This window comes from Agelaius tricolor, unplaced genomic scaffold (genome assembly GCF_023055355.1).
Source record: "Agelaius tricolor isolate 1412-34295 unplaced genomic scaffold, bAgeTri1.0.p SCAF_7, whole genome shotgun sequence".
In the NCBI taxonomy this organism is placed as follows: Eukaryota; Metazoa; Chordata; class Aves; order Passeriformes; family Icteridae; genus Agelaius; species Agelaius tricolor.
The window spans coordinates 31,200,659-31,221,703 of record NW_027269267.1 but is presented as its reverse complement, the minus strand read 5'-3'; the positions used below and the strand labels follow the sequence as shown (position 1 = coordinate 31,221,703).

Below are 21,045 nucleotides of genomic sequence, written 5' to 3'. Positions count from 1 at the left end.
TCTTGTATCAGCTCCAGAGCTGATTCATAAACCAAGCCATCCACTAGAGGAGGGCAGGGAGGGGCGGTTATAAACTAAAAGGCAAGACAAGTTTCTCACAATTAATCATATTCTTACATCCACTGAGCTTTCCTTACTCCAAAAGTGGCTACTTTTCCAACTTCAGAAAAGATGGAAAGACCAGTTTTATCACAGGGAGGATCTGCCCTATGAGAGACCCAAATTAACTGCTCAAGTATGTTTTCAATAATTAGAAAACAGCAATCTCAGGGAAAACTTGCAAAAAAAAAAAAAACAGGTGCAAACATTAAGGAATATCCTTGAAAATCATAAATTTACATCTAATTTCAAGATATTTTTCTCTGATCACAGTCATCTTACCAATAAAAAACAAAGAGGAACAAGTGATTTACCATAGCAACAGACAGCACATACCATATGGTAATCAATCCATACAGAAAACTTTAGAGGTTATTATTCTATTAAATTCTTTATTTTCAAAAACCTATAGATAAGTTTAGCTAGTGCTGTCCCAGGAAAAAATAAATTGACAATTAATTCAAAAGAGAAAGGAACTTGTTTCACTGAGGGTAGGAACAGTAAATTTAGGGATCTCTAAAAGTAAAGTAAAGGTGTCCAAACAGCATTTTCATTCTACAAGAGCTGTCATGGAAGAATAACCAGGGAGATTAGGCCCACTGTTTTCACTGAAGCTGCCCTCACACACAGTTGTTGTGTGCCTTGGAGACTGCAGAAGGTGAGAAAGGCAAAGGCTTGTGTCATGATTTGAAAACTATACAAAAAAAAACCCTTTCACATTGTGGTCTCCACTGTGTTTGTTAAGAGCATTTCCAATACCACTCTATTTAATATACTCATTCTTCACAGTCCTACTCTGTTGAACTCTGCTACATAAATACAGGCAGTAACACACAGCCCTCCCACAGACACACTTGAAGGTCCTGAGTAACTCACCACTAGCAGGCATCTCTGCACCACACTGCTCTTGTTGTGCAGTTCTTCCTGTTTAATGTGGGAAAACATTCTTTATTTGTGGGGAAGGTCAGTGCTACCATTACAGGGATGAATTGATCTGTGTCTCCTTGTAAATGCAGCACGAACATCTGGGAAAGAAAACATCTACAACTGCCTCATACTTACAAGTACTCAAGTGCTGTGATTGCTAACTGGCTTCTCAAGCACAGCAATTCTTCAATGAAGTCAATAAATGGTAGAGGAGTATCAACACACTTAATTCTGTGTTGATGTCTCCAGCCTCTTCGGGCGCATCCTGAAACGGTGCCGGAAGAGGTCTGGACCCTTTCGCTAATGCATTCAATCTCTCCCCCCCTTTTCGTCTAAAAGCATCTTTGACTGTGCTTTTATTTTCATTTCTGCCTTTCTGGGCCAGAATGAAACACCCTGGGATGTAGAGAAGAAAAGCCTGAATTCTACTCTTACTCCTGCAACGCTTTAACAGGCTCCACTGCAGCCAAGGGGATGTGGTGCTGTGCCTCTGAGGAAAAGCACTTACTCAGATCTCCTCTAAACCCTCTTCCTTCCTCATGAGATACTGTTTCCCCTCTACTGTCCTAGAGATCCAGATATGTGGGATTTCCAGATGAAGTCATGATAATGACTATATTCCCTATTTAGTTTTCATGGACCTTCTGTTCTCAAATGAAATGTAGCAGCACATGAACTTGCATCTTCAGTTTTAAACTGGGATGGAACTGCTTATTATACATGTATCTTCTTCAAAGAGACTGATTTTGACCAAATTATCAACACTGAGGCCAAATTGTAGTTTTTTCAGACAGAGAGAAGAGTTATGGGGTGTTTTTGCTTTCCATTAATATGTGGGGATAGAGCTGATAGGCAAAAAAAGAGATTGCAGATTCACAGGACACTTGCTAGAGTGTGTGCCAGATGCTGATAGCTATATATAGCCACTCAAAGGAGAGTGACTGCAGAGAGTATCTTACCCAGGCAAATAGGAATTTGTCTGAGTAAGAACAGGGCAAAAAAAAAAAAAAATTAAAAAAAGGAAAAAAAAAACAACCCCAAACTCAACCTTTAATTTATGGTGCATTATTTCTGCTGCAGAAGTTGTGTAAGTACTCTGTGAAGTGAACAAGAAAGAATATGTCCTCATGATGACCTTACCTACATTTCACATAAATGTGTTTCCAAATTTAACAAAACGAAATATTCCTTTTTACCATTAGACTCATAGTCATTCTTGAATACAGCCTCTATTTCTTTGTTCCATAACCCTTAAGATAAGTAAGCAAAGGACAATAGATAAGGCTTCCTCAATGTAATAAAAAAGCAGCATGCAGCCTATGAGATGAAATTCAAAAACAGAACTTGGATATAAAGAACATGATTTGTCACCCTGTGTTTTTTTATTGTTTCACTCAAGAACATTTTAGAAAAGAGAGGCATTTGATTTCCCTGCCTCTTTTCCTCTGATATCAAATTTTGCTTCCCCTTTATCCAATACAGTGGGATTTTACCTACAGCAATATAATTTCTAAGTAGTTCAAAATGTGAAATACCAGCACTTGAGATGACGAGCTATCATTTCTACAGAGCAGTATGGTAATTTTGGAATGACCAGGAGGTGGGGTATGGATTCTAGTTAACACTGATGAACCTGGCTACTAAAGATGAAATTCCCAAACGAGTAAATGCTACCTTTCTACACACAGGTCTATCAAAATTATTCTCATTAAAACAATTTTAAAAATTTATAAGCTTCACTCTGTGTCAAGTCTATTGAAGATTTTCCAAAACTGATTAAAAATATAAAATGAGTTATTGAACTGCATTAAAAATCAACCTTTTTCATGTATTGAAAAGTAATGGTCTATAATTCGTATTCAAGAGATCTTATTTCAAGTGAATAATAATTGTACTGCAGCCAACTCTGTGCCCTGTTTCTCTGAAAACCTCATGGAATGTACGGAAGAGGGTTTTGTATCCTGCTGCTCACACACACACACGCACGCACACACAGACACACACACACTATGTGTGACACTGCTGCTTATTCTCCAGTCCTTACAGGGAAGCTTAACTTTGTTTCATTATGTGTTTATTTTTCCACTGACGGTTCTTTCAAACTGGTGAACACAAATGGAAGTGCACAGGTATCACGGAACGGTTTGGGTTTGAATGGATATTAAAGATAATCTAACTTCAACCACGGTACCGTAGGCTGGGACACTTTCCACTAGGCCACATTGCTCAAAGCCCCATCCAACTTGGCCTTGAACACTTCCAGAGATGGGGCATCCACAGCTTCTCTGGGCAACCCTTTCTAGTGTTTCACCACCCTCAGAGTAAAGAATTTCTCCCTAATATCTAATCTGAACCTACCCTCTTTCAGCTCCAAGTCATTACCTCTTGTCCTGTAACTACATGCCCTTGTAAAAAGTCCCTCCCCAGCTTTCTTGCAGCTCCCTTTAGGTCCTGGTGCCATAAGGTCTCGCTGGAGTCTTCCCTTCTCCAGGTTGAACAGCCCCAACTCTTCCAGCCTGCCTGCACAGGAGAGGTGCTCCCGCCCTCTGGTCAGCTCAGTGTCCCTCCTCTGGACTTGCTCCAGCAGGCCCACGTCCTTCTTGGGCTGGGGGCCCAGAACTCATGTTAGATAAACTGATAAGACTCTGGCAAGGGGAAATACTGTAAGGGGAGGGATAATCTCAGCAACAATACAGGCTGGGTGCTAACAGGCTGGACATGAGCTCTTCAGTGAAGGACCTGGAGGTTCTGGTGGACAGCAAGCTGAGCAGGAGTGAAGGACCTGGGGGTTCTGGTGGACAGAAAGCTGCCCAGAGCCAGGAAGGCCTCCCAGCACTGCCTACACAAACCCTAGAGCACAGTGAGTGCCCTGCCTAGCCCTTCTCAGCCACACACCTTTTGTTTTAGCAGACACAGAGCTTCATTTCACTACCAGCATTTCAGATACCCTACCCCAAGCCCTCTGCCCCTCTCCTTCTTTCCAGGCTGATCTTAAACAGCTTTCTGCCACTCTCATTTCTGTTTCCATGTAGCTTCCAGGCACTGCTGCAGCCTCCTTGTCAGCCTGCTTTCCCTCACAGTCATCCTATATGACATCTCACTCTTCCCACAGCCATTGGGAACACCAGGTCTGTCCTGGCCAACACTTTTGGCCTCACTGATCAGAGGCCTCATTTTGCCTGCAAACATTCACAGGACCATGGCAGATTTTGTGCTGCAAGCAGCTTAAAACTTCCAGCCCTAAAGGGGATGGCAAACATTTGATGTAAAGGAGAAAATTTATGAGTTTAATAGAAGAAATTTTTAAAAAGGATGGGAATTCTTATACAACTCTACTAGAAGATTTATGATACAAATAATAGAAATGGAAAAACATTTTGAAATTAAAGAAGTCCAACTGAAAATCAAAGAGCGTGTGGATTAGGCAACACTAAATAAATAACTTTCAGTCTTGGTCAATATTTCTCCCTGTAGCAATACCAGTGGGTTACCAGTTTCAGCTTGTGCCACTTGGGATGGAAAAAGTTAGAACAAAGAAAATATCAGGATAAGTGAAAAATAGCTGGTCCATTGTCTTTCATTGATTTTTCAGATCTAAACATTGACTTTCGTTAGGTCCAGTTTCAAACTCCAATACCCATAGTACCTACTATTTTTCTTCTTAGAAATTTGTCTACAAATTTTCATAAAATCTTTTTTAAACCACCAGACACTGCTTTTGGTCCACCTCCTCCTTCAACTTCAGTTGAATGTTTATATTCTGTTATAAAATACTGGGTTTTTAACACTGCATCACATAAAATCTGTGAGAAATTGGTGAATATTTTAGTAGGTAACCTGCAGTCCACTCTCTCCTACTATAGTCTACATTGCCATCAGAATCTAAACAAGCTAGTTTAAAGTGATCTCAGCCATGTGTTCTCATCTAGAAACTGCAGTATAAACTTATGCTTATGCAGCAGCAGGGATTGCATACAACAAATTAAATCTTTCTTTCCGGAGGTAGACGAATTTGGAATGCAAATGGTAAATCCTGAGTTTCAGACAAACAAATGATTGCCTATCAGAACTCCTTTCCATACTAGTCCTTAGAGTATTGCCTACAAGTAGAGGGGGGAAATTTGAAAGAGTCAGATAATTGCCACAGGCATCTTTAATTCTAACAACGCTTCCCACTTGCAGATAGAAGCACAAGTCTGAAAGGGGTAATAACAGCTAAATGGATATTACTATCTGCCGTTACTGATCTATCTGCACAATTACAGCACTTTGTGAATGTAAATTTGCTTATAAGATCTAGCTTAAGAGCCTAAAACAACCCCTTTTCAGGAACAACATATCACCTACATGTTGTTCGGAACTGATGGAACTTTCACTTAGAGAAAAATCACAGAAATAATTGCTTCCAGAGAGATTTCTTTCCCAAACCAAACCCAAGGGGAATACAAGAGTCAACTCCATTTCTGAAAAGCAGGCATTAAGAGGCCAGAGAACTCACCAAAAATTAGATTTTTCCTCTCCTTTAACAATGCCAGAAACAAAATTTTAAGACTTAAAACATCTCAAGACACACCACAGCTGTCAAAAAAGAGTAAACAATCATTGCTTCTTCTCTGAGAAAGTCACAGTGATTCAGTCAAATAGAGTCCTATAGTCCTATAAATACTATAAATTGTTGAATTCATGGGAGATCTATCAATTTTCACAAGAGGATGATGTGACCATCTTTGTATTGGCATAGAGGCCTTTGAATACATTTGAATAAAAAAAAAACACCCTTTATTCTGCCAAAACAAATCACTTCCTTCCCATCAAAACAGACCAAATAGTCGAAAAACAGACAATCACAGTCAAAGTGGTAAAGCAAAGTGTCCTCCTGGCATAAGAGGAATGTGAACTAAATGAATATACAGTAAGTCCAAGCAGACATATTCTATATCTATTGTTGATAAATAAAAGTTGTCTAAAAGCTTTTTCAGACACATTCTCATACTTGTAGCATGGCCAGGTGTATTGGGTCAACCCACTACACCAGGTTTCTATAGATGGAAATTCTTTAAGCAGGAAACCTCAGTCTTCTCATAAATTGGCTTGAAACACAAACAGATAATACTAACTAAAAGGAGAGTCTCATTGCTCTATTCTTATCTATTCCACAGATTTCATATTGCATAAGTAATTTATTTAGATTGTGAAACTACTTTGACATTGAGGATGGCAGAACTATTTCTGCTCACATTCACTTCATTTAATCTTTGCCAAAGAGAAAGAAATCAATGAAATATGAACAGCAAGAAGCAATACACCTGCCAAAAAAAAAATCCAGGTTTTATAAATGAGCACTCTGGAAAGAGTCAGTGAAGTAATATACACTACTAGAAAATGTGCCATTGTAGGAAGTGTTTTGGTCCTGAAGACAAAGAGCATTTTGCTGTTGAGATACCTTTAAATACTATGATGCTGCTATTTGCAATATGCTATATCAATGTCACCAAAAATATCAACATGCAAACCAGTATGTTAAAAATATGTAAAGAGACAGGTGCAATAAGACATCATCCATCCATCCATCCATCCATCCATCCATCCATCCATCCATCCGGGTATGTCATAAGAAATGTAAAAACACTTACTTCTTCTTGCTTAGGAATGCTGAACTTGGTGATCTTTGACTTGGTCCTGGCTGAATCAGGCTTGCTGGAAGGCACTCCCCGATATGACTTGGTTGTCTCTGCTGGTAACTTCAGCTTTGGAGACTCATCCGGAGCCTGGTCCTGACCATCCATTGGCCTTACATAGGCTGTTGGCTTCTGCTGACCCAGACTGGGCTTTGAAGCAAGAGAGGGTGGGAAGTTTTGGACGCAGTGTGCCCCACCATGCTTTGCTGGCCTCTCTTGGACTTTGGTTCCTCCTTCTGAGCTACAACTGAGCTTCGCTGGCTGCTGGACTCTGTTGGTGTTGTCTCCTAATGTGGCCCTCAGCGAGCTTTGCTGGGAAGTATTGGAGGAGGAGGAGGAAGAAGAGGAGGTGGAGGAGGAAGAGGAGGAAGAGGAGGAGGAAGAGGAGGAGGTGGGACTTGATGCATAGTGTTTTAGTTTCTCCAAATTGGATTTTTGGCTGGCCAGTTTGAAGTCACCCTTGTGTGACTCCAGCGACCGGTGTCCGTGTTTGCTCGCTCTCTGCTGGCCATCTGAAGTGGCATTGTGCCCAGCCTTCTGCCAGCCCATTGTGGTACTCTTGCTCTGATGGGCAGCTAGGGATGCTGGTGTGGAAGAAGTAGTGCTGGAAATAGGAGGAGGAGGTGGTGGTCTCGAGTCTGCGATAAGATGTTCATCGGTCTTGGGGAGAGATGTCTGAGGAACCCCAGGTTTTGGAACCCCAACGAGATGGCTCTGGTTTGACCGGTCAGTTAACAAGTCTTTCATTTCATCATAGTTGCCCAAAGTATTCTGGATGCGATTGGAAAGCTCATCCCCCTTGTTAGTCTGCAAAACAAAAATCAAGTGTTCTGCTACAGTCAACATAAGAAAAACAAAATTCCCTGCATGCTTCTGCTCAAATCCTTAGTGAAGTAAGACTGCCTTATTCAGCAGCAGCGTTGAGGGATGAAATCGAAAATCCTTATTGTCTCTGAAGACACTTGTCAACATCTTAAATCTACCCTGAACTGGAAAAGCTATAAAGGGCCTTAGAGTATATAAAAAAAGAAATCTATCACAGATCTCACGCTGTAGTTAAAGTATATTACCTGGAAACTGGAAAATTTATTATTGCAACTGCACAGAATGGTTTGGATTAAATCTGACCATGACAAAACTTTTCCTGTAGCCCAATGCAAACTCTTCTTCAGTCATGAATGAAAACACTGCATTCCCAATTTCTTCCTCTGCCTGCCTAAGTTTTCATAACCATCTGGGAGGCCACGCAACATCCCATGCAAGCGCTGAATGAATTTGTCAGTCTAAGCCAGCCAAATGCTCTGAGGTGACTTGAAAACAGCTTGTGGGAAATGAGAAAAGTACAGATTATGTCCCTTCTTTAAAAATGCTCTGACAGGGTGCTCATTCCAGGGCACTCTCCTCTTGTAAAAAAAAAAAAAAAAAGGTGAACAGAACCCTTGCCAAATTCTTCACATTTCTCAGTGCTTGCTGTGCATAGCAGGGGAATACAGCCACCCTTCCTCCCCTTCAAGATTAATTATTGTCTTAAAAATGATCCATTTACTTCCTGACTGAAAAGGCAGAAGCTTCACAAAGAAATAAAACAAGCAAACAAAACATACTGGAAAAGATTGAAAATTCTTGCTTAAAAAAGCCTCTGTAAGCAAAAGGGTATATCATTAGCATTTTTACAGCAGAGATTTTTTAAGCCCCGCCAAGATTCAGGCGTGTGATGTCCTTTGCTTTATGTTTTCAGAGGAAGACAGTGCTCAGAGACACTGTCTCAGTAATGAGACAGTGGAGTTCTCCTTTCTCTCTTCCAGACATGGAGTCTGAATGGGAAAACCCCTATTGGTTTCAGAAGGCCAAGATTTCATCTCAAGACTCTCTGTTTTAGGGGAAAACAGAAAGAAGGAGAAAGAAGGGAGTAAAGGAAGTGAAGAAGATCCTCTTAAAGTTACATTTAAAAACACGAAAGACGTAGCAACCACATCAGTTACTCTGGAAAACTGGGGGTATGGAAGGGAAGGTATTCAAGAGAAACTCCCCACTTTTGAATCTTTTATTTTTAGGGTTTCCTAGTAGAAAACCTGAATCCAGGCAAAAATGCACAGTAAAGCACAATGCTGTGCTTGCCACATGCAAACTTTTAGAGGTCTACAGTGGAAGCATTCTTATGTCTAACAGTAGAAGCAGTCCTGTTTTGCTTCAAACTTTTCTCCTCAAATTTCAACAACACTACCTTGTACCTGTAAAATGCATTACACCTAGCTTTCTGATATGTTTTTGTTACTATGCTAACAGAGCTAAATATATATATCAGTAGTATATACTGAAGGGGCGTAGGAAGGGAAGAACATGAAAGTCTCGCATCTGAAACGTTGCATTGGAAACTTGGAGTAAGATGGCTCAAGGTTCAACCACTATAGTCTGGTCTTCCCTCTGCACATGAGGCTGTTGCTGTTACAAAGAAAATAACCTGCTATGGAAAAAAATTTGAAGGACCGACTCATAGATAGCAAGTTACTTTAAAAAAGGGTGTTCTTTCACTTAACAGGAATAACATCAATGTCCTATAGAACAGGAAACTATTAATGAGGCTAAAGATCTGGGAAGCATCACATACATCTGAAAAATAAGAAGGTTAGAGATACCCTCATGTCTCCTGAAGTTAATTAAATAACTTCTACACTTGGGCATCTCCTTGACCAGCAGAATTGTGCTCCAGGATGCATAGAAAACTTTCCTTTTACCCAGTGCATCTCTTTATGCTTCACTGGATCTTCCACCCTGTGTAGATACCTTGTAGAGAAGTATTTTTTCAGCTTCTCTCCATGGTGGGAAATCTGCTGTTGGGCCTATACTCATTATTATTCTGCCAGAGTGTATGTGAGGTTTCTTTCCCTGCCAGGAGCGTGGCAACAATGACCACCAAATGGAATGGGGCTCCTGGCACCCACAAGTCTCCCACAGTGCAGACATCTTGTGAGGACAGCTCTCCACCCATCTGCCTCTAGCTCCATGAACGTAAACAAATTTGTGTGCAGGTTTTGCCCCTAAGAAGTCCAAATTCCCTAGGTCTGTTTTTTATGATGGCTTCTCTGTGGATGGAAAGGAAACAAAATCCTAATTGCAGATTATCTGTAGACTATCAACAACTCAGAGGAGTCATTGGGTTGTCTTCTACATGGATGTGATGTGAAGGTCACACACAGACATGTAGTACTGAGAGATCCCAGATAACCACAAGAATAACTGCAGCAAACTGGTATCATGGCATGTGCTGACAACTGGTCTGTGCTGTTTATTCCTTCAAGATGCACTGGGACAGCTTCAGGTGAGATTTTGTGTTGAGCTAATCTCATACAAGAGAGTTCACCTACATCCTCTTGGGAACATGGTGGGATCTGAGGTAACTTGTTTTGAGCTTTAGTTCGTCCTATTATCTTCTCTGAAATATTGCTGGCCTTATTTAAGCATTCCCACAGGGAAAACATGGTCACAAAATGGGCAAGTAGGAAAAGCATTCTGTGCAAACATGTCTAACTTAGAGTGCTCTGATATTTTTCAGCAATGCAAGACAAATCCAAGAATTTGAAGATGGCAACATATAACACTTCTAAAAATAAACCTGATGGCTGCATGGAAGGCCAGCAGAATTTTTTTTCTTCACTAAAAATACTTACATAGTTAATGGGGCAAGGTGTTCTGTCCAAAAAATATCCAGAACTAATTTCCTACTTTTTCATTCCCCTGTAAAAGAGATTTTATGTAAAAGATACTGGATTTCCTGTAATCCTTCATAGAGGGTTGCTATGGATACTTTGAACAGGATAAGGGGCAACCTGAAGAGTTAGGATTTTTGAGAAAATTTGATGTTACAGTAGTAGTGATACATGTCAAGGTGAGAGAGGACATAAGATTTAGGAGATTTCCAGCCTGCCTTTGATTTTCAGATATGGTCTTCTGAATAGCATATCCTTTGACTTTAGCTCATGTTTCTCAAGCTGTGCAGAGGAATACTGAATTTAATCAGAGCTTGCAGTGAATGTCTGCTATAACTTCATTCCCCTCTGGAAACCCCTAAAAGGTGAACATGATCTTTAAAGGGAGTACAAGTGGGTTTCAGTTTTGCTTTTGCAGAAAGGTTTCCTCTTTTGTAGTTAGGCTCTCTCCACAGTAAGATCAAAAAGCCACAGCTCTTTCTCCCTGCACTGAAGGTTCACAAATGCTTGGCTTAGTTCAGAGAGTCCAATGGTCCATTGCCAGTGTATACATGACATTCAGAGTATGCCACTGATAGAAGTTTTGATGTCCAATACTATCAGAAGGACTGATCACCCCAAGCAACTCTGCCACACCAACACAGCTGTGAGTTATACTGCTGTCCTGGGCTTTGCCTTTCCCCAAGTCTCCTTGACAAAGTTAGCTGTAGGATGCATTTCTGCAGCACCCTCTTTACACATTTGTTCAAAATAGGGACACAGTGTTTAAAGGTAAGAAGCAGGAATGGAGCCATTTTTCTGCTTGCCTCATAGGATTATCCACTCAGTATCCTCTCTGCTTCGAGAGGCAGCAGTGATTTTTCATCCACTCCTACTAAAGCTGATGGAATTTTACTGTGGCTGCACAGAGGTGCCTTCTGGCATCCCAACTCAGAAACTGCTGGTGTGTCCATGGCACATCACATCTGTGCCATGACAGTCAGTACATCAGCACAGAAGTAATAATGGAAGTGATAGCCTTTTATAAGTGATTTGAGCTTCAGTATTGCCAATTTGAGGTACCACAGACAAAACAGTACTGGGGACACAGCAAAAGGCCAGGTCCTTTTTGTGTGTGGTCTGTTTGACTGGACCAAATGGAAAATCATTAAGTCATCGCTGCAGCACAGCCCTCAAGAAATGCCAAGACACAGCTGACTTACGCTTTCCAGGCCTTCTTCCATGGATTAGCCCTTGACTGGTCTCACAGTAGACATTTTCACATAGGTCATTGAGGAGTTCAAGACATCTGACATGGTTTCTAAATGCCTTTGTAATGAATCTGAAATCTGGGCAGCTGGAGGTCAGCTTCAAGGCAGACAGAGATGTGTTCCTTCAAGGGACATGGTTTGAAAGTGGTAGATCTGTCTTTTTTATTAGGGACTAAATATAAACAACAATCTGGAAGAAGAGCAAGCTAAAAGCTGACCCTGGAGCACAAGAATTAAAACGCAAGCATGGAAGTCAAAGCAGAAGCCAGGTGCCAGGTTCCAAATAGGTCTCCTGGAAAGAGGCACTAAAGCAGCCTGAGCATCAAGGGCAAGTGATGCTGCATGGAGGGAAAGGCTTCACAATGTGGCAGCTGTTACAGTAACTTGGACATTTCTGGAAAGGCACAGCAGAAAATACATGATGATGGTTTGATACATACAAGCAGTAGTTGCGTAAATTGAGGGAGAGGAGCAGCCCCCATGGGACATTGCTCTCTGGTCCTGTTCACCATTTTCAAGCTCCTGCAGCATGTAAAAGGCCCTGCTTGACCTTCTAACGCGGAGTGATGAAAGACAGTTGTGCCTCATCAAACTGCTGTTACCATGAGGAACAACACAGGGAGTTGAGACTCCTATGCTATTTCTGCCTTTGGTGGAGGAAAAACATGTATAGCAGACAAATTTTCTTATTATCCTGGTAATTCTTATAGGAAAAAAAAGATATTTCAGTACAATAACCTTGGCCAGGGCACAATGTTTACAGCAGTGCTTGACCTTCACACACTAGTCTTACACAATTGTTTTCTTCTAAGTATTGCAAAAATAGGATACTTTCACCTTCACCTCCTAATTTTAATTCCATCTCAAATATTGCTGGGATATTTCTAGTTTATTTCACTCTTGTGTGCTACTAACACTAGAAGAAGCTTTATACACATACATAAACATAAATATATATAAAATCCGACTCTCAGGGAATCACGCATGTTCTCTGTGAATTTTGGGAAGCTAGCACTCGTGGGAGGGTGATGAAACCTGGACAGTGCCTTCTGCAGGCTACATTTTTGTACTGAGGAATAAATAAATAAACAAAGATTCGCCCAGCTGGGAAGCATCTACCTTGTAGGGTTCACTGAAGAGGGAATAGCTCGTGTTAAATGCGCCATTGTCCTGCTGGGCCTCCTGGTTTCTCCTTTCCCACTCCTTCCTTCGCAGCACGTTTCTATCTGGCTCATAGACACTGGAGTTAGAGAAAAAAAAAGATAAATAGTTTTTAAGAGTTAAAAATTAGAGGGCAACATAGAAACCAGCGTGCATTTAAAAGTTAAGAACTCTGTTTTGCAGACAGATGGCAAAAATAAGCACAAACATGAATCAGATGAACGCCAGTTCAAGTAGGCTGGGGAGGTTCAGGTCTCTGGGAATGCTAGTGCTTTCTTCACACAGAGAATAGATAATTAAATTCTTACAGAAAAATAAAAAAGAAATCACATGGCAGGATCTAGTCTGTACAGAACTTCTCTGCTTGAAACGTGACAAAGGAAATATCTAAGCAACTTTGACAAAGACTAGAAGTTCTCTTAAGGCAGATGGTAATTACAGCTGTGAGTAAATAGAAATTATGAACATGTTCCCACTTATGACATATCCTCTGAGTGTTGTATGAAAATGCTCCTTTTTTCACATGGCTGTGTTTCTGTAGTGATTCTTTCATTAACTAGGTCCCTAAAGAGCTGTTAAAACTATATGCTGTAGTGGTTTCCACAGTTAGGTTGCTTCTTCTGATCTCTGCTAATCAGCCAAGTCGTGAAGCTACTACTGAAACAATTCCTCTTTCTGATGGATTTGACACTATCACAACCACAGAACATGAATAAATGAATAGTGGCACAACAGTGTATGTATGGCTAGTAGAGTGTAGCTGGAGAGAGAATAAAATCACTGCATTACACAACAGCATTAATTTTTAGAAATTAACAACTTTAGCCCAAATATAGACATTCAGAATAAAAACTGACTTTTTTATTTTCAGAATTCTAGTTAAATACACGATAACATAAACCAGAGAATTCTTATTCTGAATTTCTACAGAACAACACCTTTCAGGTTTACACATTTCAGTTTATTATGTTTTATTCTCCTCACAAAGGAAGCCAACATGTCTAACAAAGTTAACATGCTGCTTCAGGACAATGTGACAAGTATGCTGATTCCTATTTTGCTAAGCTCAGCTAATGTTTTTCCTCTGACAGAGTAAATCTGTGGAGTAGGAATATATATTAATGTCATGTAAGTGCACCATGTGTTAATAAGATAAACGTTGTCTTGCTAACCAGCTTCCCAGTTAGCAAGGCATATGTTGCATTGGCTACCCACGTGATGCTACCTAGTATGCCTCAGGCAAGGCAGCCAAAAGGCCAACAGCTATCTGATTCTAATTCAGGACTGGAGAGAGCTGAAAATACACAGGATATGTTAGATGCTATTAACACGTCAGAACAATGCCTCAGCAGTCACTAAATGAACAGAAAATCTTTTGTTTTCTTGTTGATGCTGCTAACTCGAGCAGGACTGCAGAGTTAGTCTGATGGTCTGAGGGCAGATGCCAGGGGCCCAGCACAGATCTCAAACACAGGGGTTTGTTGTGAAACCCAGAGTTTCAGCACAGCAGGTTGGAGACAGTATCCAAACATCACCTTGTTTACAACCACTTACAGGTGGTTGAGAGTTTTGGGGTTTTAATCCCATACTATTCATGAACAATGCATGTTATTCACTCCAACACCCTCTCCTTGAAAAGCAGCATAATGAGGAGGCCATCATAGGGATGGAGTTTTGGGCATGGAAAATGCCTTCTTCCAGTAAGAAGGGGATGGTGAAGGCCTCCCTGTGGGCCCCTGGGAGGGAGAACACCTCCTGCACATGCTGCGCATGCTGCTGAGACCAGAGGCAGAGTAGTTGTCATTGACTGCTGTGAGAGCAGAGGTCTCCATTGTGCCATCGAGCCTACTCCCATCAGCTGAGTCAGTTAACAGCCACCTGTGTCTAAATCAGACTTTCTGCCATGCTTAACAACTGTTTTTAGGCTGGCTTCCTGGAGTTTTAAGAGATCAGGTTATAACTTCATTGTCAGCTACATGTCCCCATCCAGAATCTCCTGACTCTTAGATGCTTTGCATTTGTACTCTAGCCTGCAGCCAAATAGAGATGGACAGCTTCCTTGAGATTAATTACAATACTGGTCTCTACCCAATTTCTAAGAAGTAAATAAGTGCAACATTCTTCACTAGTCCTCATACAAATTTAAAAATTCACTGGTGTGGTAGTCCTAAAGTGGAAGAATATTTTTATCCCTTTATTGGACAGAGATATATTTGATGAAGCCATACAAGTCATCAGATCTCTGAACCCCCTTCTCAAATGAATTCACTGCTGGCAATGCAATGCACAACCTGCAGTAATTCAGAATGATTATGCAAATGTCAGAACCGTGACAATGCCTAATACACCATCTACAAGCAGTAAGTTAGGAAGAGCTACAAGTTGAGAGTTGTGTTCCTTTGGTAATACCAGATGGCAAAATGTCTAGCATTTGTGAAGCTACTCCTTATTTGCATGAACATTGCAGCAATCACATTTCCTTGAACGTATGTCACCAAATGTATTTATTTGTTTTGGTTCAAGGAGAATACTGCCAACTGCTATAATTGTCTTTATTGCAAACACTTCAGTTAATGGAAAATGATTCTTTTTAATAGATTTCTTCTTTATTCTTCTTTATTTTTTTTAAATTTGCAATTTAAAACAATCCCACAGGTACCTTTTAATGCTTTAATCTGGGTCTTGTTTCAATAGCTAAGCCATGAAGAACAAGCTCATGAAAACCTCATGGCTTTTTCCTCATCGGGGCATGTCTACATTATGTGAGTGATATATGCATATATATGTGCAGTATTCATGCTCAGTTTTGTAAGACTTGGAGCCAAAGAACATGCAAACACTCACCACTCAAAAGTCAGTGTCATTTATATTTGTTTCCTACAGGTCAAATTCCAAAAGGTGAAATCAAACAGTTTTTAAATGGTACACTGTTATTTTTAAAATGTTGCATCTGTTTCTAATTCATGCTTAAAGGACATGAACCAGAACGTAAGCAACAAGTCAAACTTTTGCAAAAGTTATGTATGAATAAAGGTTGTATTATAGAAATTAAATTATCTCAAATTTGGCACATTGCTTTTTTGATTTATCTCAGCCCTAAGATCTGCCAAGACACATGCTGGATATACCAATGAACTGTGCCTAAATGCCAGTGTCTCAGGCTCAAAGAGCTTTCAGCACACCCACACCGCCACCACCCTGGCCACAGCACCCCTACCTCCTCTGCTTCTTCCAAGATACGTGGAATAATTTCACTCCCAGATATTTGCCAGATGGGATTTCCCATGGATTGCTAAACATGTCAGAGTAGGTATGTTTCATGAATTTTGATCTGCTGTGATATCTTTTGGCAGATTCCCTGGATGGTCCCCAGTCTTTGGCCATGCCCCTGGTGAGCGTGGCTCCCTGTGAGACCAGCCCACAGAGAGAGCCCAGGCGTGCTGGCTCCTGGTGGGAGGGTGGCAGTGGCACCAGCCTCCCCACAGGAACACTCACAGCTTTCTTCATGCTACCTCTGCCATCAGAAGGAACCGTTTCCTTTACTCCTTAATTAGAAATAGACAGAGATGGCTCAGGGGACAGCCTAGGAGCAGAGCAATCATTTTACCTGTAAAACCTGGGGCTGGATTTAATCTCCTACAAAGTCCAAAGAGTTATGTTGTCTCAGGCTAGGCTAAAAGAAATCATATAAAAAGCTTAACGTGTTGAAAAATCTCCTTTTATTTCCTTTCCTTTTTTTTTTTTTAAGCACTCTATTCCTGACTTGCTCAGATATCACTTTTTGGAGCAACTCAAATATAAAGGTCTCATCTCCATGATGAACGAGGTGGCGACAGTGCACCAACATATCCTCCTGTCCTTCAGCTTGGGAACACCCAAATTTGCATTCAGAGGAAGATGTCCTTTCCCACAAACGAAGCACTGCACCTTCACAGAGGAATTACATGGTGTGCATTAACGATGCTGCTTGACCTTTTCAGAAACCACAAAATTGCTGCATCACAAAGGGAGATTCTGGAAGGGTACTGTTATTCTGTTACAAGATCACCATCCTCCTAACAGCTGGTGTCTTTGAGGCTGTTAAAGACACAGGTAGGTAAGATGAGGGTGAGATTGCTGGTACTACCCTTTCTTGGCACCAGTTTATTTTCTGGAAAAGAAAGGGGACTGTGACCCAGCCAGCTGTACCAGCACAACAGAGGAAGGTGTTACCACATATGTACAGAGACCTGGCCACAGTTTCTGAATTTATCATTGGCAGCACCCTGCAATCTTGCCTTTGCCTTTCCAGACCTTCCAATATAATTTTCCAGTCCAAAGACTTAGTTCATTATTCTCTGAATTGTGAGGGCTTTGCCACACCCATATATACTCACATCTTCCTTCTACCTCCCCATGCACATAAATACTACTATATAAATTTAGCAGGAGTAGCTTGTTTGTTTGCAGTTAATGTTTACCCAGGAGGCTGATCTCCTTCACCTTGGCAGCTACCTGTGGCACTTAGCACAAAACATTCAGAACCTGAAGTCTAGACATATTAATTACAAAAGCAGAGCTGATGCTTCATGATAACAGGCAGCAATTTCTGAACTGGCAAACCCACAGTTCCTGGCAGTCCTTTGCTAAGGAAGACCTAGTTCCCAGGGCTGAGCTTCTTGCCCAAATTTTGTCAACCTCCCCACTTGTTCTTAAACTGACCCTTCTTCTTCCATCAGGAAATGAAGAAGCTCCATCACAATGTCATCAGACTATAACAGCCACTCCTGTCACTCCCATGACACCATCCCCAAGCTGCTGGGTGCAGTCCACATCAGCACAGAGCTGATCATATTCCAAATAAGCAAAAAAACACCACCCCAAAAACATAACCCATACAGTAAGTGACTAAAAGATATGTGCATTTCAAGAATAAACCTAGACCCATGAACAAGTTTTCTGCAAGGACTTATATATCTTTGAAATTAAATTTTAGCACACGGTCATTTTTGAATTATGAACAAAGCTAGAACTGCTTCAAAGCTGTGGAAAACAGGCAATATTTCAAGAAAATAAATTTTAAAATGGTTTACTGATTATTCTCAATATTTCCCCACAAATTTTAATCTGGCACACAAATCAATATACTAAATTTCAGGCCGAAGTGAGGACATTTTCTTAAATATTTAATAGTCTAATTCTCCTCTGAATTACTACATTTATGCCAAAGTAGCTAAATAGAGTAAGTCAAAGGAAAAACTTACACAACACCATAAAAAAGCAGCCCAGCCCTGATGCAGGACAGTGATTATGAAACTCAATTCAAAATAGAAACTGGATTCTGAATTTTAATGTACCCTCATTCCTGTATTTCTGCCATATTTTAAAACTCAAAAGGACGAGTCAGACTGAGACCCTGTAAAGGCAAAAGCCTCAAACATTTTTAGAAAAAACAATCTTAATTCTAATGATTTAATTACAACAATTGAGGTTGTCTTGTTTGCTGAATTGCCATGCTTAACATAGTAGTGTTTTCTATTTCACTGTTCATGTCCATGGTTTTTGCTGGCCAATGTCTAGGTGCCAGTTTCATTTCCAGATAAGCATAAATGGTATCTGCTTGGAAACTCATTGCTGACAGGGTATAGGGAACTCCAAGATATGGCAACCTTTCATTTTTGAGCATTAAATATTTTCCCTAATGATATTTGAACTATCAGTTAAATTATAACAAAGGAGCTGCCTTTGATGAACAAGTGTCATAATCAATTACATACCTTCCTAGGCTACAACTGGCTTTTTTTAGACTTTTTATCTATCCTAAACAGCAGAAGTTAATTTGAGGATTTTTACAGTATTTTTTCCCATTTACAAACAGGAATGCCGTGGGGTAAAGCAATTACTCTGATTTACTGTTTTCACTTTGATTGAACATAAAGATGTAGCAGGGTCTCAAAAAAGCAGTAACTTAACAAACTGTGCTCCTATCCACAGACAGATAAAGTACCTATTTTGCTATTTCAAAGAGTTTACCTCCAGGCAGCAGCACAGAGCAAACATCAATCAATGACATGTGTCTAAGATGAGATTGATGTTTACTCTCACAGCTTTTCATCTTACATCCAATAAATTATTTTTCCTTCGCCAAAGTGCCTGGTTAAATTTCATTTTTCACTTTGCAGTATCAGTTTTAAAACTTTAGCTTCCAGCAATTTTAAAGCTAGGCTTCATTGATGCTTCAGCTTTTACAGCCTGTTTATGATTTGTATTAGCCATGAAACACTACAGACCAAACATGAATATGATCAGGGGAAGCTGAGCCGGGGCAGCCTCTCACACAGTGGCAGGTGCAGGCTGGAAGGTGTGAGATTACTTTAATTATCTGCCTGGAAATTCCAAGTCCAAAACAGGGAGCTGTATTTTCAGGGGCAGATATATTGCATCCACCAGACAAATGAATATATACATATCATATCTGCAAAATCAGCATGGCAGCGTTCGGGTGAGGTCTTCTGAGGGTTAACAATGGGCAAGTGGAAAGAACCAAGGAAAGGCTAATTGTGGGTGCAGTTATTACCTTACAGGCACTCATACCTGACATTCACAAAATAGAAGTGCTTTTCTGTGCAACCTGATTGAATTTTAAATATGTATCAAAATGCTGGGAAGACCTAGGGCTGCAGTTAACACTGGGACCTAAGCTGTTAAGTCAGAGCATCACAATAGAGGAACACTAAAAAATCGTATTCAGTTCAACACCTGCTTTTATAAGAGCACCTCTTCCAGTCTCACTACAGACAAAAAAAGCACATTTGCTTCCCTCTGTGAAGTTTTCATCAATGAGAGAAATTGAGACATAATTCTAATTTATTTTTAGTTTCAGGAAAAATAATTTCATCAAACGATAAAAATTTACCAGTCCATACTTACATTACACGTAGATATTCAAAAATTCACCACTCTGTATTAATAGGTAATCCTGTTTTCAATACCTTATTTTCTTTTATAACCCTGATTCTGCTAGCAAAAGTGCCTAAGATGGTTGAAGATCTTAAAACAACACTGAGCCAAGCTAGAAACAAAACATTACAACAGCTTTGATTTTTCACTGCTCTAACAATACATTCTTTGAAAGTATATTCACAAGTGTAAAATTCACCACTGCTAATAATCTTACACCTGAAAAGAGCTTCTTTTTCTTCACAATTCAAAATTAAATTTAAAACCTCTAGAAACCGAGTGAAAATCTTGGCTGCCAAGAAACAGATACTGTAGATGTGACAAAGTATTCCTTTTGTGTCCTCATCCATATCTCCCAGGTATAGATTAAAAAAAAATAGGACTGAAGAGCATAAACCTGACAAATCACAATAACGTCCTTTAATTTAATTTTGAAAATATTACCTTTATGTTGTATTTTAAAAATACAACAGCCCACAGAACCACAGAATGGTGTGGGTTGCCACCCACAAGGGCCCTTTAAGATCATCTAGTTCCAAGCTTGTTTCTTGGGCAGGGACATCTTCCACTAGAGCAGACTGCTCAAAACCCTATCCAACCTGGCTTTGAACACTTCCAGGGATGCAGCATCCACAACTCAGTTCCACTGTCTTGCCATCCTCATAGTGAAGAATTTCTACCTTATTTCTAACCTAAACCCGCCTTCTTTCAGTCTGAGCCATTCCTCCTTGTTCTATCACTACATGCCCTTGTCAGAAGATCCTCCCCAGCTCTGTTGCTGGCTCCCTTTAGGTCCTGGATGGTGGCGTGAGGTGTCCCAGGAGCCTTCTCTTCTCCAGGCTGAACAACCCCAACTCTGCCAGCCTGTCTTCCCAGCAGAGGTGCTCCAGCCTCTGATCATCTCCAAGGCCTGCTCTGGACTCCATCCTGCAAGCCCACATCCCACCCATGCTGAGGACCCGCGCTGGGTGCAGCGCCCTTGGTGGGGTCTCACCAGGGAGGAAGAGGAGCAGAGTCCCCTCCCTTTCCTGCTGGCCACGCTGCGTTGGTGCAGCCCAGGGTACAGCTGGCTCTGGGGACTGCCAGTGCCCACTGCCAGGCCATGCTGAGTTCTTGTCAATCAGCGCCCCCAAGTCCTTCTCCTCAGGGCTGCTCTCAACTGAGAGAACATTTTTTCTGCCTAACCTAACAGTGCTGAATTCCCTGGGCTGCTGCTACACAAGGCCTTACCTAACTTGGCCATTCCTCTATCTGATCACTCTCCTCTCACATTGCTTCCCTGCC

The 21,045-nt window shown here is 40.8% G+C and overlaps 1 protein-coding gene across 1 annotated transcript in view; it reads right to left on the bottom strand.

Annotated features, from left to right (window-relative positions):
• AFF3 (ALF transcription elongation factor 3) overlaps positions 1–21,045 on the bottom strand; it is a 329,019-nt gene that overhangs the window by 265,803 nt on the left and 42,171 nt on the right. The window contains exons 2-3 of the mRNA XM_071430804.1: positions 12,781–12,901; positions 6,660–7,511 (exon numbers count right to left, since the gene is read on the bottom strand). Of these exons, the coding sequence (XP_071286905.1) occupies positions 6,660–7,511; positions 12,781–12,901 (973 nt within the window). The remainder of the gene's footprint in view (positions 1–6,659; positions 7,512–12,780; positions 12,902–21,045) is intronic.